The sequence below is a fragment of the Symphodus melops genome (genome assembly GCF_947650265.1).
Source record: "Symphodus melops genome assembly, chromosome: 1".
Taxonomy (NCBI): domain Eukaryota; kingdom Metazoa; phylum Chordata; class Actinopteri; order Labriformes; family Labridae; genus Symphodus; species Symphodus melops.
In genome coordinates, this window is record NC_136691.1 from 19,716,383 (window position 1) to 19,736,633 (window position 20,251).

Here is a 20,251-nt window from a genome sequence, read left to right on the forward strand (position 1 = left end):
GAACTGTTGTAGAGTTTATACCTTGTGTGCTTTGCCATGTGACGGGTGAGAGCAGACTTTCCTGTAAAGCTTTTCCTGCATTTAGAGCAGCTGAATGGTTTCTCACCTGTGTGAATTCTCATGTTAGTCAGATTTCCTTTGTGATTGCATTTCTTACTGCAAAAAGAACAGCTGAAGGGTTTCTCCCCAGTGTGACTTCTCAAGTGTTGGTTCAGATTTCAGATTGGAGTTGAATCTTTATAACAAACAGAGCAGCTAAAGGGTTTCTCTCCTGGATGAATTTTCATGTGTTGGATGAGATCTCGTTTGAATTTGAGCGTTTTACCACACTCGGAGCAACTTGGGTCTTTCTCAAATTCATGATGTGCCATGTGATATGTCAGTAAAGACTTTTGGTTAAATGTTTTACAACATACAGAGCAGCTAAAGGGTTTCTCTTGATGAACCAACATGTGTCTGGTTACGTGGCTGTTAAGGGCAAATCTTTTACAGCAAATGGAGCAGCTGAAGCGTTTCTCACCTCTGTGACATTTCATGTGTATTCAGATCTGGCTCATGGATGAACGTTTTACAGCAAACAGAGCAGCTGAAGGATTTCTCTCTATTGTGATGTGCCATGTGACATGTCAGATCAGGCCGATGAATCAAACTTTTGCCGCACTCAGAGCAACTAAAGGGTTTATCTCCTCTGTGAATTGCCATGTGAGAGATCAGATGAACTTTCTGAATAAATTTTTTATAGCACACCGAGCAGCTGAAAGTTTTTTCTCCTGTGTAACACGGTGATTATTCCATGTTTCATAGTACACATAAGAGCATTATTTTCCATACATCCTTTTAGAGCATTAAAAAATAAATCGTTAATGGTTTCCCAGAATTTTATAAAAAATTCAAGGTCATCCCATCATGACCTGGAGCCTTGTTTATTGCTATTTGTTTTAAAGCTGTCTCTAATTCCTTGACGTTAATCTCTGAGTCACATATTTCCTTAAAGTCTAAATCAATTTGAGGAATGTGATGTTTAATACTTTCAAGAAAAGTGTTACAGAATATTCTGACTGAACTCTCAACACCAACACTAAGGGCCTCTCTTTTCCTGGCTCTCCCACTCATGGACCAAATTCCTATTTTAATAGTTTGACAACACCTCTCCAGGGGAGTTGTAGGATACATGCCGCAATAACTTCAAAGGAATCCTGATCAACATGTAATAAAAAACCTCAGGTATTTGGTTGAGGCGATAGTGAAAACACTCTCACACTAAAAACTCTATTAAAATAACAGGAGAGTGTTGTTTCTTCAACTGGAATATATCAAATTGACTTTTACAACCGGCAGCTGGAAGGACTGAAGGAATTCACCAACATGTTCAGTTTGTCTAAAGAAAGTTTGTTCAAATTCTCAGTTGGATAAACTTAATTGGGACATTAAGAGTGACATTTTCTTCGAAATTGATTTTTACAGTAAATGACCGTGCGCTCTCCATTACAGGTTACATGGAGCGCTACTGCCCTCCAGGGGTTAAAACCTAGATGGGTACCTTAGGTACTTTTTATGCTCTTTTTCAGAAGAATTCAGTACATTGATAATCATTAGAAAAACAAATATTCCGATTATCTTTCTCCTTTTTCTGTTTTGAGAATGAATGGCGTCTAGGGGATGCTCATTCTCTAACATATAGTGGACACCTAGACTGCTGAAACAAAGGCTGGCTGGCAGTGTAGAGTGTCAACGGCGAGCTCCGACTGTCAGTGTCCTCACAAGCGGTCAGCACAAGCACTCAGTCTCTTTCTCAAGTTTTGTTTGTTTTTAGTTGGTCAATCAAAAAGGTACTACAAATGGGAGGTAGTGGACGTCCGTCTGTTGGGTGTGTGGATATCGCCCTTGCTCCACACACTCCAACTCTTATCCTTTCACACCTGTGCCACGGTTAATTAATAAGCCCCACCCACTACCAGCCAGCCAAACCCAAAGAAAAATAGGATATCATGTGTACTTGCATCACATCGTTTGCATGTGGGAAATTGCAATAAGCCAATGCTTATCAATTATCTTCACTTCAAGGTCCAAGAAGAAAAAAAAAACATGAATATTTTACACTTCTTATTGTGCAACATAGTCAGCTAAGTTACTGAAAATTCAGTCCAAAAAAACCCCAAAAAACTTTTATCCTTTACACTTGTTTTTATGTGCCAAATATATGAGTGTGAAGCGGTGCATTTACATTAAACCTATTATTAGGGTGTTTTGTATTTTATTTTGTCACAACCATGTTGTGTAGTCAAACAAGAATGTGCTTGGTGAATCAAATCACAAACAATCCACAAACCACTTTGTTTAAAAAGGAGACCCCTCAGCAGTGGCTAAGGAATAATATTGATATAATTAATAAAGCAAAGGGAGGAAGGATTATCCTGTATTGATTCAGAAGCTGACAAAAAAAGTTTGCCAAAATAAACAATCAAAGGAAGAAGAAGAAATAGATTATGTGTTGTTCTCAGGAAATACTTTTATTCGAAAATTCGTTTTACAGACAGGTTATACAAATACCATTCCTTTTGGTGGCTTTTTGCCACTTTTCATTGTTTCTATCTCTTTATCTCTTTTTTGCTCATTTATCTTTTAACATCCTGGGTCTCCTTGGTCTCCCTCTAAGTTGCCCTGGTTATTATTAGTTAATATGATGAATTTCGGGTTCTGACGTTGGTCCGGATTTTGTTTCTGTTGGTTAGTTGTATCAATCTTGGTTTGCTTCTGCACGTGTCAAAGCACTTTGTAAAACCTTGCTTTTAAAAAGTGCTATACAAATAAAGTTAGTATTATTAACATTAGTGTTCACATGCTATCAAAACTGACTATAATTTTATCTTTACAAAGCTCACACATTTAAACACATAGCTTAAACTTTTTTTTTTGTTTAACATGGAGATACAAGTCTCCACAACTGAGATTTACAGACTGTTTAAATTCTCCAACAACTTAATTTAACTATCTTGTCCCCTGGAAAGACTTGGACTCATAGCTGAGATCCTCAGACGAGCCCAGGTTGTTCTTGGAGCAACACTGATGTTATCAAAATGAGTCAAAAACCTTGTGTCTCAAAGAGTGACATTTATTTCACTAAGAGATGGAGAGTTAGCATGAAGGCGATACAGCGCCCACTTACAGTTATTTCTGCTTACTGTTACTGTTTACTTACTGATTACTATGATGTCCAAATGTGATTACATGTTAATACATACAGTGGAGTGTTTCTCAATGTCCAAACACAGACAGATCACTCACTCTGCAACAATCACCCTGATGTAGGAATCTTCTCGCTTGTTTTACTGCCTTTAAATGAATGAGATGAAGGTCCTGATGACAGTAACAAAGAGATAATGATGCAGATAAGCCTCTGCTGCTCTCCAACCATGTGTGGTGAAGTGAGTTGTCTATTTTGATGTTTTTTGATGACCACACAAACACAAATATCATCAGACTTCTCTTAATCCTTGACAAGGTCTTCATCAGTTGTCCTTTAGTTTGAACCTGACTGATCTTTACAAGTCGCCCTCCAATTATCATCACTTTCTTCAGTCTATTTCGAAAGAGTCTTCAGTTTTGACTGCAATCTCTTGTTGTAAATGTCTCTCTGGGTCTAAGTTACCATAGTCAGAGAAACTGATGGGTGTCTGTCCAGTGTGAATTAACATATGCTTAGTCAGATTTACTTTACTATCGAATCTAGTACCACACAAAGAGCAGCTGAAGTGTTCCTCCCCTCTGTGACATGCCATGTGAACTTTCAGACTGAACTTTCGATTAAAACCTTTACTGCAAACAGAGCAGCTGAAGGGTTTCTCTCCTGAGTGGACAAACATATGTGCAGTTAAACTTTCTTTTCGAGAAAATCTTTCAGTGCATAGAGAGCAGCCAAAGGGTCTCTCTCCAGTGTGAATGAACATGTGTGTCGTTACATGCTGTTTGTGATAAAACCTTTTATTGCAAACTGAGCAGCTGAATGGTCTATCTCCTGTGTGAATTCTAATGTGTCTGGTAAGATTATTTTTTTGTTTAAATGCTTTACCACAAACAAAACAGCAATGTGATTTCTTATCACTCTCTGGTTCCTTATTTTTAATGTTTTCCACAGGGATTAAACCTGGCTGATGTTCTCTGCTCTCCTTCCAAGAATGATCTCCATCTTGATTCTGAAGTTCACAAGAGTCCTCAATTTTGACCTGAGTCTCCATTTGTACATTTATCTCTGGAAATGTGCTCCTGGCTGGTTTTGCTATTCCATAGTCCTCTCCATCAGCTTCTGTTTCTTTCCCCTCAGTTTGGTCTGAATGAAGCTCTGAAACCTGACCTCCAAGACATTTGTGTCTTTTTAACTGTTTCGGCCAAGAGAATCTCTGATCACAAACAGAGCAGCCAAATGGTTTCTCTCCTCTGTGATGTGCCATATGAATCTTTTGACTACTTCTATGTTTAAATGTCTTACCACACTCAGGGCAGCAGAAGGGTTTCTCCCCTGTGTGCTGTGCCATGTGGATTGTCAGATTAGACTTCCGCATGAATCCTTTACCACATTCAGAGCAGCAGAAAGGTTTCTCTCCTGTGTGAATGAACATGTGTTGGGCTAGACTTACTTTGAGGCGAAACCTTTCACCGCAATCAGAGCAGCTGAAAGGTTTCTCTCCTGTGTGAACTAACATATGTCTGAGCAGGCTTTCTTTTTGGTTGAATCCTTTACTGCAAAAAGAGCAGCTGAAAGGTTTCTCTCCTGTGTGAAGTTGCATATGTGTGGTAAGATTTCCTTTTTGGTTAAATTTTCTACCACAGTCAGAGCAACTGAAGGGTTTCTCTCCTTTGTGAATTCTCATGTGTCTCGTCAGATCACATTTTTTTCTGAATGTTTTAGTACACTCAGAGCAGTCATGTGATTTCTGATCACTTCTTGATTTCTGATCCTTTATGTTTTCTTCAGAGCTTAAACGTGATTGATGTTGTCTGGTTGCCCCACCATCATTGTCCCCAACACAATTGTGTTTTTTTAACTGAGAGGGCCAAAAGAATCTTTGGTCACAAAAACTGCAACTGATTGGTTTCACTCCTGTGTGACGTGCCATGTGAAGTTTTAGAGTTGACTTGTGGTTAAATCTTCTACTGCAAACAGAGCAGCTGAAAGGTTTCTCTTTTGTGTGAACCAACATGTGTTCAGTCAGTTGCCATTTTCGGTGAAATTTTTTACTACAAACAGAGCAGCCCAATAGTTTCTGCTCTTTATGGATTATAATGTGTTGAGTAAGATCGTGCATATTTTCAAATGTTTTACCACAGTCAGAGCAGCTATGCAATTGATAATAATTCTTTAGTTTCTTATTTGTAATGATTTTTACCCCACCTAAACCTGATCTATTTTCTCTGGTCTGCCAATCAACAACATTGTCTTCAGTCTCAGCTTCAGAAGAGCCTTCAATCTTGATCTTGATCTCAGATCGTAAATGTTTCTCTGAATTATCAGAGTCCAGGACTAGTTCTGCTCTCCCACAGTCCTCGGCTCCTTCTGCCACTCTTTCCTCCTCAGTTTGGTTTTGATGAAACACTGATGACTGACTTCCAACACACTTGTGTCTTTTCAACTCATATGGCCAACAGAATCCTCTTTCACAAACACTGCAGTTGTACAGTTTCTTTTCAGAGTGACGTGCCATGTGATGTGTCAAATTAGATCTTTGGTTAAAGCTTTTACTACAAATGAAGCAGCTGAAGGGTTTCTCTCCTGTGTGTACCAACATGTGTTGGGTCAGATTCCATTTCTGGTTAAATATTTTACCACAATCAGAGCAGCTGAATGGTTTTTCTCCTGTGTACATTCTCATGTGTCCTCTAAGACTCTTCATATTTTTTAATGTTTTACCATGTTCAGAGTAGCTATGTGATTTTTCATCAGTCTTTGGTCTCTTTTCCTTTATGGTTTCCGTGGAGTTTAAAGCTGACTGAAGTTCTCTTTTCTCTTTCCAATCGGTACTGTCATCGGTCTCAGGTTCAGAAGAGTCTTCAGTTTTGACCTCAATCTCTGGGGGTAAATGTCTCTCTGGATTCAAATACCTGTCTTGTTCGACTCCTCCACAGTCCTCTCCATCAGCTCCTGTTTCCATCTGTTCAGTTTGTCTGTAAAGAAGCTGTGAGGACTGAGGTTTCTCTTCATCATCTTCACTCTTTACAATGACAATGTTAAAAGGGAAATCAGCGGTCTGAGCCTCCTCCTTCAGTCCGTGAAGCTGCTCTGCCTCTTCACTGCTCCACAGTTCCTCCTGTTCCTCTTTGATGTGTGGGGGCTTAGTGTCCACCTGGTCCAGACTGTGTCTCAACTCCGGCTGCTCAGGTGGAAACTCTTCTTTAATAACAAACAACTGCTGGGGATCTGCAGGGCACAGAAAAAAAATCCAACAGATGTTAAATCCACAACTCAATGTTTAGGTGCACTTTAATGAAAATACAAAAAAATGTTTGAATACCAATATGAATCTCATGTCTGTCAATTACATGTGTATGGTGTTAAGCAGGATTACATTTACTTCCATACTTTAACTGACCAACCAAAAAACAGATCAACTTTTTGTTTAAATTACTTAGAAGAAATGAACAATTGATCAACATTTAGCAGTTGTGCAGAGGAGGTGTCATTATTCTCAGTGAAGCACTGAATGTTAAAATCAAGGCTGATACAAATAATTAAAGTAACAGTTTAGCCAATAGATTATTCTGATACCGCTGTTTTGTTTTATAATTATTTTTCATGTTTTATCACCCTCAATGATAGAACAACAAGGGCCTGTAATCCACATCAAATGGAGGTAATCCCCAAATAATATCAGGGTAGGGTACCACCGGTAAGCTTTACCATGAGTGATAGTGAAATGGTGATTAATTGTGCAGGCCCAACAGGTGAAGGTGTTTCACAGGTAGTTTAAGAATTTTTAATTGATGCTAAGGGAACTTCTGTTGTTGCAGCAACACAAGACAGTAGAAAACTGTAGTAGGAGCCAATATATACAGTTGGAATATAAAGTAAAAGGAACTATATATGTTATATTACGCAAAACAAATTATGTAGCACAGGGTGCATTTAAACCTGAGTCTGAATATTGTATTATAACTAGAGCTGAAACGATTCCTCGAATAACTCGAATAATTCGATTACAAAAATTCATCGAGGAATTTTCGCTGCCTCGAGGCTTCGTTAAGTTTTTTTTTGCGTCATCAACACTTTGGTACAAGTATAAAACACGTTTAATGTAGCTGCAGCTACCTGCTCCTCTCTCTGACACACAGACACTTCAACACGCACACGCGCGCACACACGCACACGCGAGCGCGGCGCGCCCCTTTTAACTTTTAGTCAGCACACAGTTGATCAGTGATCCATACGACCCAGTCGGGAACACGTGATCCGGTCAAACAGTCGACTTTTCTCCGTTCACTCTCTCCGTGTTTGCAGCTAACATAACGATAGCAACGTCCTCTCACAGTCTCTGTCATAGACATACTGTATGTCTATGGTCTCTGTAGTCTGTGAGCGTGCTGAATGCACGCGCTGCAGGAGCAGACAGAGATACACTTTTAATAATGAACAGGCTGATTATATTAAATCTCTAATGTCTTCAAAGCTAAATCAAGAGATAACTTGTTTGTGGAATAATAATTTAGCAAATGTATATTTAAAGTTTCTCAATCTCCTGATCTGACATAATGATTGATTCTGTGATTGATTCAACAGAACATAATGCTTTCTCAATTAAATACTGTAACAGATGTGTAGGCTACACAAAACAGTATTTGTTATTTCAGCCATTAAAACATGTTTGGCCTGTATTTTTAATTTACCTGCCGCCTTGACCAGTGAATCAAAAAGTTTATTTGGGACCCTGTCAGTAATATGGTGAGTGTCAGCAGCTGTAGAGCAGAGGTGGTTGGCTGTAACAAGCAGGCGTTACCACGGTAACTGCAAAGAAGCAGGTTTGTAGGGACGACCCAAGACGAGTTAAAACTTAATTAAGCAAAAGTATGATTTATTAGATTACTCGATTAATCGACAGGATATTCGATAGAATACTCGATTACTAAAATATTTGATAGCTGCAGCTCTAATATATATGTTATATATGTTATATATGTTATAGAATACAATCATATGGTGTCTTGTTGTTCAGTCTTAATCTGTTTTTTTGTGGCCACCTCCTCCTACACACATCAATAGGGCCCCGTTGTGCAGGTTGCCCTGAAATCCTGGCTGCACTCATTTCCTTTTAGGGGCTGGTAACAGCAGAGGGTCTAGTGAAAAGTCAAATAATTTGTTTTTATGTTTAGATAACACTCCTAAGAAGATGACATATTTTAGTGATTGGTGTCCTTCATTAAAAAAAAGTCTTTGATATACATACATCTTGAATGTACAAAAACGTGAAAAGATGTATCATTCTGGGAATTGTGTATCAGAAATTACTGTATAAATGTCTGTGAATAGGCTTTATTAAAATAAAAAAACTGACCAATGAGACAAAAAATATAATGCAATATTCTCCTTTGGTAGTGTGCATTATCCAAACGTGCATGCAGCCTGTTGCATTTGCACCTGTTAGTATTTCTTACTTACTATTCATTGATTGTATATCCTATCAATTTGATTGCTTTCCTCTGGTAACCATCTTTCAGTTGTTCCCTCTCTGCTATTAAAGAACATTCTGTTTATTCTTCCATTATCCCGCCCTTTCAGTCACAATATCGTGCAGCAACCCTGTGTGTTTACATCCTGGATCAGCTCATCACACAGAGCCAGTTGGCTTTGTGACCAGAAACCTGGATATCCTCCATCCTGTGTAAATAACTATGGAGAAGGACTCCCAGGAGGAAAGCTCGAGCGAGATTTATGAAGAGGAGTTATCTCCTCTACTATATCGGACCACGGGCAACCTGAGGTGGCAAATCAAATGGATGGAGTAACGGTGCTAGCTGGGAGTCAGAGGTATCTTTCGCTTGGTGGAAACGGGGCTCAATTGGATCCCCTCCAGGTGGCCTGCCAGTCCCGACTGGGAGTCTAGGATACCATCACCTACTGTCAGGAAGGAAGGAGCTTTGTGGCATTTTAGACAATGTCTTCACCCACTCCATGACGTTCAGTTCAAACATTCATTGAAAAACGTATTCCACCATGATGCATTATAGAACGGAGGTCATTCCTGCTTGAGTCCATCAAACGACTGACGCTGCTTCAGCTGAGAGTCGCTCACTGTCTGATTTCATAGCTGTGAAAACAGTTCCTGTTTAGACTAAAAGAATCCTAAAAAAAGGCAGAGAAAGCCGAGGATAGTGCTGTCGTTCTCTACAACTCTAGTAGTGCAAATGTTGTATTTGGTCACATTTTTTATTTAAATTCATATATTTCCTACTACTATATTGTGGAGAAGAAACAATCATCAATCATGAATCAATCAATCAATCTTTATTTGTATAGCGTCAATTCATAACAGGTGTTATCTTGAGACACTTCACAAAAAGCAGGTAAAGGACCTTACTTATGGCTATATTACAAGAGCCCAGCTTAATCCGTCATAGCGTGACAAGAAAAAACTTCTTTTTAACAGGCAGAAATCTTCAGCAGACCCGGGCTCATCTGCTAAACTGTGCTGGGCTTGAAAATGGGATGGGGGAGATGGGACAAGATGCTCATCATGAGTTGTCTCATCATGACATGTCATCTTCAGAACCCCCTCTGTTAAATATCACATCAACTTCAGAATCCTGCTCCTCCCCTTAAAGGCAATTCATGACCTCGCCCCGCTGTGCCTCTGTGAACTCCTGCACATCAACACACCCACCCGCACTCTCAGGTCTCAACTCACTGCACCACCTTCACGCCTGTCCACCATGACGTCCAGAGCTTTCTGTCGATCTGCCTCCCACCACACATCTGGAGTAATGACTCTCTCTCTATTTTTAGATCTCATATTTTTAAACTGGCATATTTAGTCTGATCATGCACCACCCAGTCTTATGAATACTCTGTCCTGTACATTTGTCTTTTTAATGTTGATTTTATCGATGTATTGTTACTTTGTCATTTTTATCTCTGCCTAGCAATGTGACCTTAAGTGTTTTACAAGGCGCCTTTAAATAACGTATCATTATTATTATTATAATAAGAGCACTATGATAACCTGAATATACCACCTGACAATTTAACCAATACAGCCTATTATCTCTGTGTTGTGCCTGTATAAAGTAAATCAATTAAAATATAAACTAATATATTACAGACATGAATAATAAGAAGAATATATTTATTTGTAAAGCGCTTTCAGGTCAAAGTGTTGTACAAAGCATGAACATTTAAAAACCTGTTCATGATATGCAACATATCATGAGCTAAGAGTATCATTACATCCAAAGTATCGACCAATACTGATCTCCAGCTCATACGTCAGAGCATCTCGGAGCAGCCGTCCAAATATTCAACAGTTTAGGAGGAACCTGAAAATGTCCAGCAGAGGGCGCACAGAGTCCAAGTCATCACCAGAGTTGTCTCACTTTCAACAATTTAAACACGACAACAGATCAGCATCTATCAGGGGTGTTTCAATGCAGTAACTTTGATTGGTTTGGTTCAGTCCTAAACTCAGAGTATTTTTGTTTAGGTCTATTTATTATTTTTTTAAGATTTTAAAATGCATCTAGAGGAAACGCTACAAAAAGCTTTTTTGCTGACTTTTCAGGTTGCATTTCCACTGCTCCACAGTAATAAAGGGTTCATAATTTTCTGCTCCCTGTGCAGTCTAATTTGCCTCATCCTGACCTACAGGCAGAAGTTAAAACCTGCTAAGCCTGTAGTAAGGACTGTACAGAGATGGACAGAGGAGTCTGAGCAGGACTTACAGGCCTGCTTTGATTGCACTGATTGGAGTGTTTTTAAAGCTGCATCAGAACATCTCGACAAACTCACTGACACTGTGACATCTTACATCAGCTTCTGTGAGGATGTGTGCGCAGACCAGGACCACCTGCACATACAACAACAAGCCTTGGTTTACACTTCAACTTAGGACGCTGCGTCAGGCCAAGGAGGACGCCAAGTTGGGACTGGGACCTGTTCAAGCAGGCCTGGAACAAACTGACAAGGTCGATCATGGTAGCTAAAAGGAGCTACATTGACTAAGCTAAAACAACGCTTTTCTTCCCCCACCACCACCACTCACCCTGCAGGTAACAATAGACTGGCTCAGGACTTCAATAGCATCCATTGCAGGTTTTCACACCCATCACCCAGCCCATCACAAAGACTCTGCCCTACCTGCGCTAGCTCAGGAAGTTCAACCTGCCCCAGTAGCTGCTGATCATGTTTTAAACCTCCATCACTGTCTGGATTGGATCTGCAACCAAACTGGACACAAACTGCAACAAACGATCAGGACTGCAGGAAAGATCATCGGTGTCGACCTTCCCCCCATCCAGGACTTACACCGGTCCAGGGTCAGGAAGCGGGCAGGTAGCATCACTGCAGACCCCTCACACCCTGGACACAAACTGTTCAAGCTCCTCCCCTTTAATGTCAGGCGTTTCAGATGTGTACATCAAACATCCCGTCATAAGAACAGTTTCTTCTTCAGGCTGTCACTCTGATGAACACTGAACAGTCACAGAGTGTCAGACCTGCTGCTGTGAAATAACTCTGAACTCAACTGTCAAAGTGAGTGTACATATATTATTTAATTTAAATGATCATCTACACACACTATAATGAAAATACTGTAAAAGATAACTACCTCATGTTTACTTCCTCATCCTATTGCACTACTCACCACTGCACTAAAATTTAGTGTTGTACATATATACGTTTATAATTACTTGATTATATTTGTAGTTAATTGTTATTATTTAATGTTTACATTGTACAGTCTACTGAAGTTAAATCATTGTGTGTTAAACATATCAGGTCAATAAAGCTGATTCTGATATAACGAGCACACAAACTAGAGCTTTCACAAGAGCTGGTTGTCGGCCAAGCAGCCGACTACACTATTATTGACAGCCGGCTTCATTTTTTACATTGTTGATTATGATAAAAGAAAGAAAAGAATAATAATCATAATAATAATAATAAAAAGTTACACTCACAAATTTAGGCCACCCTCTTTACCCATGCCTTATGGATTACTCGCCTCTGCAACAAACGAGAGAAATGCCATCCTGGATACTGAGAATGTGAAGCTCGAGCTGGCTACGGCTAACACTGAGCTGTGTGTCTATGAAGATTAGCTAAAGGCTCGGCTTTCTGAAACATGAACAGGAAACACGTTTCCAGCAGTGGAAAAGAAAACCAACCTGCCCTCTGCAGTTTGATTTCAGGTGTTGACATCACATCCAGCTGTTTTGTTTGCTGGTGCAGCTCTTCTTCGTGTCCACATGTTGTTGTTTGTCCCGACAGGTCTGAGGTGACCGCAGCGAGCAGCCGCCGTCCCGATCCATCTGTAAGGTCCTGTAACCTGGACATCTTACACACATCCAGGTTTCAAAGGAGGAAAACTTAACCAGACACTCTACATTAGACGTATTTTCTAACATTACCCTGAAAACCTGCACATGTAGCACAGCATAAGCTAACTGTGGGAGAGCCGAAGGTGGCCTTCTTCTTCTTCTCTCTCTGTTTTTTGGCGGATTGCAAACAAATTAAATGTGCATACCGCCACCTACTGAACAAGTGTAACTCCATGTCATGCACATCTTACCTATCTGTAGAAACCTGCTTTCTCACAACACTCCATTTTGGTGTGTGTCTCTTTAAATACAACAAGCAATACAATTGGATCTATTCTTAACTTTCCATCTCCCTCCTTCTCTTTGGACAGTCTCCCTCTTAGTCCTCATTCCCTCCCCCGCACACATTACATTGGTGTTCTTTCATACTGTTTTGCCACTTCACAAGTCATCACTACATTTACGACAGCTCCCTAACTGGTGTCCACATTTCTAATGCTAGGGCACCACGGGTTATGGAAAGAAAGTGCATACAACTGAAGTAATCCAGGAATACCTTATCTGGAATTCACTTTCAAAACTATAGCAGCATAAAAACTTTCGGTAACACTGCTTTCAGACATTATGCTCTATGATGCCTTTTTTTGCATGTTTTTATTTATTTATTTTTCTTTCTTTTTGTATATTTTAATGTTTTTACTTTTTGCATTTTTGAAACACCTTGTGACTAATTGTTTTAAAAGTATAGAAATAAAGACTTACTTATTTACTTACTTAACATTCAGTCAGAGGATCTGAGAGGAACTGGACAAATTGAAGGTTTTATACCTAAACTAAAGACATACCTATTCAGTCTGGCATGTATATGTTTTTGTATTTGCATTATGCAATGTTTTTTTTATCTTTTATATTGAACTACTCATTCTTTTTTATTTTTTAGTGTTATTTTTTCCCCCTATTTTTCATTTTAACTACTTATATTTTTATTAATATCAAACATTTTAACTTTTACCTCTTTACTCTTATTGTTTTGACAATAAATATTGATATGCATTAGTCTTTGCCTTTGAATCTATTTTTGTTTGTATGTTTTGTGATTATTTTACATTGTTCTTGTTTTTCTGTCACTGTAAAGCACTGTGAATTACATCTTGTATGTATAAAAGGTGCTTTATTCATAAAGTTTGACTGATTGATTGAACATGCAGCTTCAATGATTTTCAATGATTTTTTGTCAATCAGCCCTTAACTGGCGCTCGTCTGCACAGCTGAAAATATGTCACTCTGTGGTAGTTGAACTCCTAAAATATCAAAGTTCTCTTCACTTGTCTGACAAATAAACTCAAACATTTTAAACACTGTCAAATTAATTTTTCCCTCGCAGGATAAAGTATGTCTTCTTCTTCTCTACTTCTTCCACTACTTGTTTTTCTGACAGAACTCCGAAGTCGATGTTTCTATAGGTCAATTTTATTTCAATCAAAAGGTTTCTGTCTCACTGTCCTCACTAGAGCTTCAAATATCGCTCCTCCCCCCGCTCTCTGATTTCTTCCTGCTTCTCCTTTCAAACTCCTGCAGCTCCATCTTCCTTCCAGAGTCCCCTACCTCTGCTTTTGTTCTTCTTCATTGGTTTTTAAAGGCGGTTGTCATTCAAGACGATGCATTACCTCCTCCCTCTGGAGTTGAAATATCACTACAGTTTTTCATTCCACCTCTTTCAAAACTTGAGGAAACAACACTTCGGAATTTTGAAGGGAAAGATCAACTACCTTAATATTACAACATTTTGGTGACACATAATAAAGATACTATAGTGACTTGATTTCACTGAAACTAACAAGAAAAGAAACCTAAGCCACAGTGAGGGGCTGCTACCGGGAAATTCGTAGTTGACACGTCGTCCTTCGGCTGCTTCACGTTTTACATCACACGGATTTTTTCAAGATGTATTTATTTAACACCACCAATAAAGGCACTGTTTACACGCACTTTGATTACCTCTTGTTGAAAACAAACAAAAGAAAGAGTCAATTAATTGCCTCTAAACGGCAGTCAAAAACTGTGTGCTTCTCCCCGGTAAACAGCACACCTGAGGAACAATTACCTCTTCTTCTATTTATCCCCTTTCCATGTTACTGCTGTCCAATACGCCACCTACTGTGGCAATCGGGAAATGACCTGAACATAGTACAAAATGGCTCTAACAGATACATTGGAATGACACTTAAAATAAATGGTTGACCAGCATTTAGATAACTCCTGTCAAACTTCATCCATTGTCTGTTTTTATTTATGAAGTCTGAACTAAATAAATTTTCTATATTAAAAATAAACGTTACAAAGACACAGATCACATCTCCATACAGTGTCAGTTTTTCACTTCCTGATATGCAGCACACAAATAAACAACCTCTCTCTTGATGCCGGCCCTACTTGTATTCAAAAAGAAGCCGGGCCCCTTCCCACAGGAAGAAAAAAAAGTGATGCTTTGCTGTAAATAATCAACATACATTTTGTTTGATTTCATGATTTGTGTACTTTTAATGGTGGATGACTGAATAAAGACATTTGTGAGTGAAATGTAAACCTACTGTTTACAGTAATAGTGTTATCATTATGTGAATTAATAGGTGCAAATCTAATTCTGACAACAGTAGACCAGACAGAGCCTTGTGCTTACAACATACAATACAAAGAATCTAAGGGTGCACTCACACTATGCAATCCATACACACACACACACACTCGTTTGTTTATGTTTGTCTCTGTAGTTTAGTTTATAACAGTTGTTTGTTTGAGTTTAATTGATTAACTTGATGTTTCTTTGTTAAATAAATTCTGTTATAATTTAAAGAGCAGTTGTTTGTGGTTTCTGTGTATTTGCATTGTAACATAGGCTGGGTGAAAGGGCTTTGTGTTTGGATTTCACACCTTCAATTAAATACAGATTGTTAATTATTAATGATGTTGGTATTTAATTAAGTAATTTGAGACTGATATTTGTAATATTTTGGATGTTCCCTGATTTCAGGGTGTATTGTTTTTTTAGGGCAGCTGACTGTTTTCAGACCAATATAACATAATACAAACAGCAACTTCATAATCTGTCTTAGTTTGTCCTTCAGTTTAAACCTCACTGGTTGCTCTCTGGTCTTCTTCCACTCATCATCACTGTGTGAAGTATAACGTGTGTCCCGTCAGGTCCAGTCATGTTTTAAACGTTTTATATTCTCAAAGCAGTTGTATTATTTCTTCACTATCTTTTCAACAGCTTTTCACCAAGTTTAAACCTGACTGATGTACCCTGCTCTCCTCCCTATCCTGTTCACTGTCTCAGTCTCTCTTTTCTCCTCAAGTTCAGTCTTGATGAAGACCAGAAGCCTGACCTCTGGCACATTTATGAACATTTGACTGAGAATAAAGTGTTTGGTCACAAACAGACCAAAGGACGAGTTCCTCCCATCTTTACTGTGTCATGTGATGTTACGTGGTTACATTTTCTCTGCAGTGCAAGCAAACATTAGTCACAAGGTCAGATGTCCTTATTCTCAAATCTTTTTTACACACTTCGAGCAGCTCAAGGGTTTCTCTCCTGTTTGAGCAGTTAGATGCCCTTTATGGTTAAATCTTTTTCCACAGTCTGAGCAGCGGACACGTTTCTCCCCTCTGTGTATTGCCATGTGATGTATCAGATTACACCTTTGGGAAAATACTTGTTTACAAATCGAGCAACTAAAAGGTTTCTCTTCTGCATGGATACTCATGTGTTCGGTCAGGTGCCCTATTTGGTTAAATCTTTTGCTGCAAACAGAGCAGCTAAAGGGTTTCTCTCCTGTGTGAATTCTAAAGTGTCTGGTCAGATCCCATTTCCCTTTGAATGTTTTGCCACACTTAGAACAACAATGCAACTTTTTGTCAATATCTGGCTTCCTTTTCTTTAAGTTTAAACTTAACTGATGGTCTTTAGTCTCAATGATATCACAAGAGTCATTTTCAGTTTTCCCCTCAGTCCCTGGTTGTAAATGTCTCCCTGAACCTGAGTTCCTGGCAGGTTCTGCTCCTGCACACTCCTCTCCATCAGCTCCTGCCTTTCTTTTTGCCTCAGTTTCGTTTTGATGGAGCTCTGAAGCTTGACCTCTCGCACACTTGTGTCTTTTTAACTGACAATGCCAAAAGAATCTTTGGTCACAAACGCTGCAGCCATAGGGTCTCTCCCCTCTGTGATGTGCCATGTGAAGCTTAAAGCTAGACTTGAGGTTAAATCCTTTACTGCAAAAACAGCAACTGAAGGGTTTCTCTGATGTGTGAACAAACATGTGTGTGGCCAGACTTCTTTTTCGGTTAAATCCTTTACCACATTCAGAGCAGCTGAAGGGTCTTTCTCCTGTGTGAATTATCATGTGACTGGTAAGATTTCCCTTTTCATTAAATCTTTGACTACAAACAGAGCAGCTGAAGGGTTTCTGTCCCGTGTGAATTCTTCTGTGTGTTGTCAAAAATTGTTTGGTTTTAAATGTTTTACTGCACTCAGGGCAGTTAAAGGGTCTCTCTCCCGTGTGAATTAAAATGTGTGTGGTCAGACTTCCTTGCTGGGTAAAGTTTTTACTACAAAATAAGCAGCTGTAGGGTCTCTCTCCTGTGTGAGTCCTGATATGTCTGATCAGTTCCTGTCTTGTTTTAAATGTTTTATGACACTCGGAGCAGGTATGTGGTTTCTCATCAATATCCAGTGTCTTAATGTTAATGTTCTCTACCATTTTTAAACCTGACTGATTTTCTATTGTCTCCTTCCAATCATCACTATCTTCAGTCTCAGCTTCAGATGAGTCTTCAACCTTGACCTCAGTCCCTGGTTGTATATGACTCTCTGGGTCTGACTGGTTCCTGGCTGGTTGTGCTCTTCTATCAGCTCCCATTTCCATCAGTTCAGTGGACTGGGATTTCATTTCTTCATATTCACTCTTCACAAAGACAGCAGAGAAGGGGATCTTTGTGGCATAAGAGCTCTTGAGTCCTTGAAGCTGCTCTCCCTCCTCACCGCTCCACAGTTCCTCTTTAATTTGTGGGGGCTTAGTGTCCTCCTGGTTCAGACAGGGACTCCAGTTCTGCTGCTTAGGAGGAAGCTCATCTTTACTTACCAACAGCTGATGGGAATCTGCAGGAAACAGTAAACAGGAAAATCAAACTGATGTCTAAATTAACCATTAAACATTTAAGCAAATCTGAAAAAGACATCAACTTTGTGTCCATAGACGAACTACAAATCAACAGTCAATAGTCTTGTAGAGAATGAGATTAATTATTTTTCTAAGGGGTAAAATTGAATGTGAAAATCGATGCCAGTGTTTGGCCGATAGACTGTAGATTTTTTACTCTTTATGACATTTCAATTGGAAACTGCGTCGCCATTTTACACTTCCTCAAAAAACATACATAAGCACAGGTCAAAGTTTGTTTACCCATGGTCACATTTTACCATGAGGTTAGTTTTTAGAGAGCTCGAACTTTACAGGGGGAGTGGCTCACAATGGTTTGAGGCCTTGTTTAAAGATCACACATCTATAGACCTCAGCCGCGAGCTGAATGCTCCAAAGTGAAAGTTAAACTGAATACTCCATTTATCTACAGGTTCCAATTCTTATGCATAACATGCAACTGTCCATTTTACTCTCAGTTGAAAAAGTGTTGGAGTCAGAAGAGACTCAGGGTCAAAGACGAGTGTAAAAATAAAAAGTGTCCATTAATCAAATCTTTACGTGTCACTGCGGCATCTTTAACAGTGAACTGTTCACTCTGAACTGTGAACCTGGACGAAACTCAAAGTGTTATTAATCCTGCCCCCATAATCGAACACGCACGGACAGAAGCCAAAGTCATGAAGGCTACAAACTGTGCTGACTTGGGGATTTAGCCCCAGTCTGAAATGACAACTGAAACGCCCCCCTGAAGTCGTAATTACTAGTCAGAAAGTCAGAGGAGCTCGGAGTAGCCCGAGTTAGAATCCAACATGGCTGCTACGTGCATGAACCCTAACGTTAAAGCTGAAAGTATGTGCATGGCATGGATTAAGATAAGAAATAAATGTTTGGTCAAACTCAATGTAATTGAGATGACAACTGCAAATGTAGCCACAGACCCTCCAGTCAATCAGGGAGGTCCAGTTGTTTAGAGGTCTACCTCCAATCTCTGCTCACCCTGCTCTCATGTGGTGGCAGGAAAGGGACACACTGTCACTGCTATCAGCTCTTCAAGCATCCTCCACTCCATCTGACAGGGTGTTCTCTAAAGCTTATATAACCTTGACCAAATTACTGTACTGTTAAAGCTATTTTCTTAGACCAATGTACCTCTCCTCTATTGCTCTAAAACTTGCAGCACAGACTCTGCATTGTGTGCAACATTTCAAGGGCACTTTCTTTGTCTAAACTAACACACGAACATCACCTCACCTCTGCTAAGACTTCTGCTGCAGCACACAAACATTTTAAAGGAGGCACCTTACTGCACCTATATAATCCTGTGACTTTCGACATTCGTGGTCTACTCTCTAGTTTTGGAAGCTGACGTGCCAGTCAGTGAGGTAGACCCCCAGCTGAGACAACACCATCGGTATCTGCATTGTATTTCCTTGCTTTATTAAACCTTCTGGTTTGTTCAATTTCAACCTGAGTCTCTTCTCTCCCTTCTCTAAGAAAACCAACACACACAAGGTGACCCTAAACAAGCTGGGGAAAGATTTGAAATGTGACTCCTACAGAGAAGCTATTTATGTTGTTCACTGTGCAGAGACTCATACTTGAGTTTGTGTTGTTGACACAGACAACCTGTTGATGTTACACTTTAACCACAGAGAAATAGGGAATCAATAAGGATTTGTATCGATGAGCACAAGGATGCCATTGGAGTCGATAATATCTCATCAATTCCCATCCAAAGCAGTGGATACAATAAAGTCAAAGAGAAGGAGTTACCGTCCAGTAACCACTATTCCCTCCGATCTGTGTGAAGTGAAGGTATTTCAGCACAATGTGAAAATCCATCACGTACATGAAGTAAACTCAATGACTTTCTAAGCTAGATGCGGCTAACACTGAGCTATGTGCGCCTATAAAGATGAGCTAAAGCCTCGGCTTTTTGAAACATGAGCAGGTTTCAGGCAATAGAAAGAAAACCAACCTGCTCTCTGCAACTTGATTTCAGGTGTTAAAATCAAATCCAGCTGTTTTCTTTGGCGTTGCAGCTCCTCTTCGTGTCCAGATGTTGTTTGTCTGGTGACAGCAGCGAGCAGCCGTCGTCCTGAAACATCTGTAACATCCTGAAACCTGGACATCTTACATATCCAAGAGAATTGAGTTCAGAGAAAAAACTAAACTAAACGCTGACCACTTTTCAAACACTAGTCTACGCCACTGTTAGCACAACCACACGTTAACTGTGCTCTCGCTTCAATCTTCTTCTTCTTCTAAGGATTTTCCAGCAGACTGTACTGTAGAGTGTAATGCTGCCCTCCACAGTATAGGAGTGTTTACTTAGTTCATATGTTATGATGCAGGCCAGCAGCATAAAAGTAACGCTTGTTTTTAATCATGGTCATTTTATTATGACGTGTGCTGCTGCCCTCTTGAAAGAGATCTTGATCTCAATGGGTTAGTTATCTGGTAAAATAAATGTTAAATACTTAAAGCTCTTTTAAACCAGGACATAACTCAAGTAAATCCATCCTTGCTCTGAC

General features: G+C 39.5%; 2 protein-coding genes across 2 annotated transcripts; both read right to left on the reverse strand.

Moving 5' to 3' along the window:
• Positions 1 to 2,498: 2,498 nt before the first annotated feature.
• LOC306821454 (uncharacterized protein) lies at positions 2,499 to 13,247 on the reverse strand. The gene is made up of 2 exons (XM_079339889.1): positions 12,367 to 13,247; positions 2,499 to 6,412 (listed from the first exon to the last, which is right to left on the reverse strand). Exons 1-2 carry the CDS (start codon positions 12,533 to 12,535, stop codon positions 3,576 to 3,578), a joined length of 3,006 nt encoding a protein of 1,001 aa, XP_079196015.1. The 5' UTR covers positions 12,536 to 13,247; the 3' UTR covers positions 2,499 to 3,575.
• Positions 13,248 to 15,573: 2,326 nt separating this feature from the next.
• Positions 15,574 to 20,005, reverse strand: LOC306838993 (uncharacterized protein). Its single transcript, XM_079367435.1, has 2 exons — positions 19,696 to 20,005; positions 15,574 to 17,674 (listed from the first exon to the last, which is right to left on the reverse strand). Exons 1-2 carry the CDS (start codon positions 19,847 to 19,849, stop codon positions 16,068 to 16,070), a joined length of 1,761 nt encoding a protein of 586 aa, XP_079223561.1. The 5' UTR covers positions 19,850 to 20,005; the 3' UTR covers positions 15,574 to 16,067.
• Positions 20,006 to 20,251: the final 246 nt, after the last annotated feature.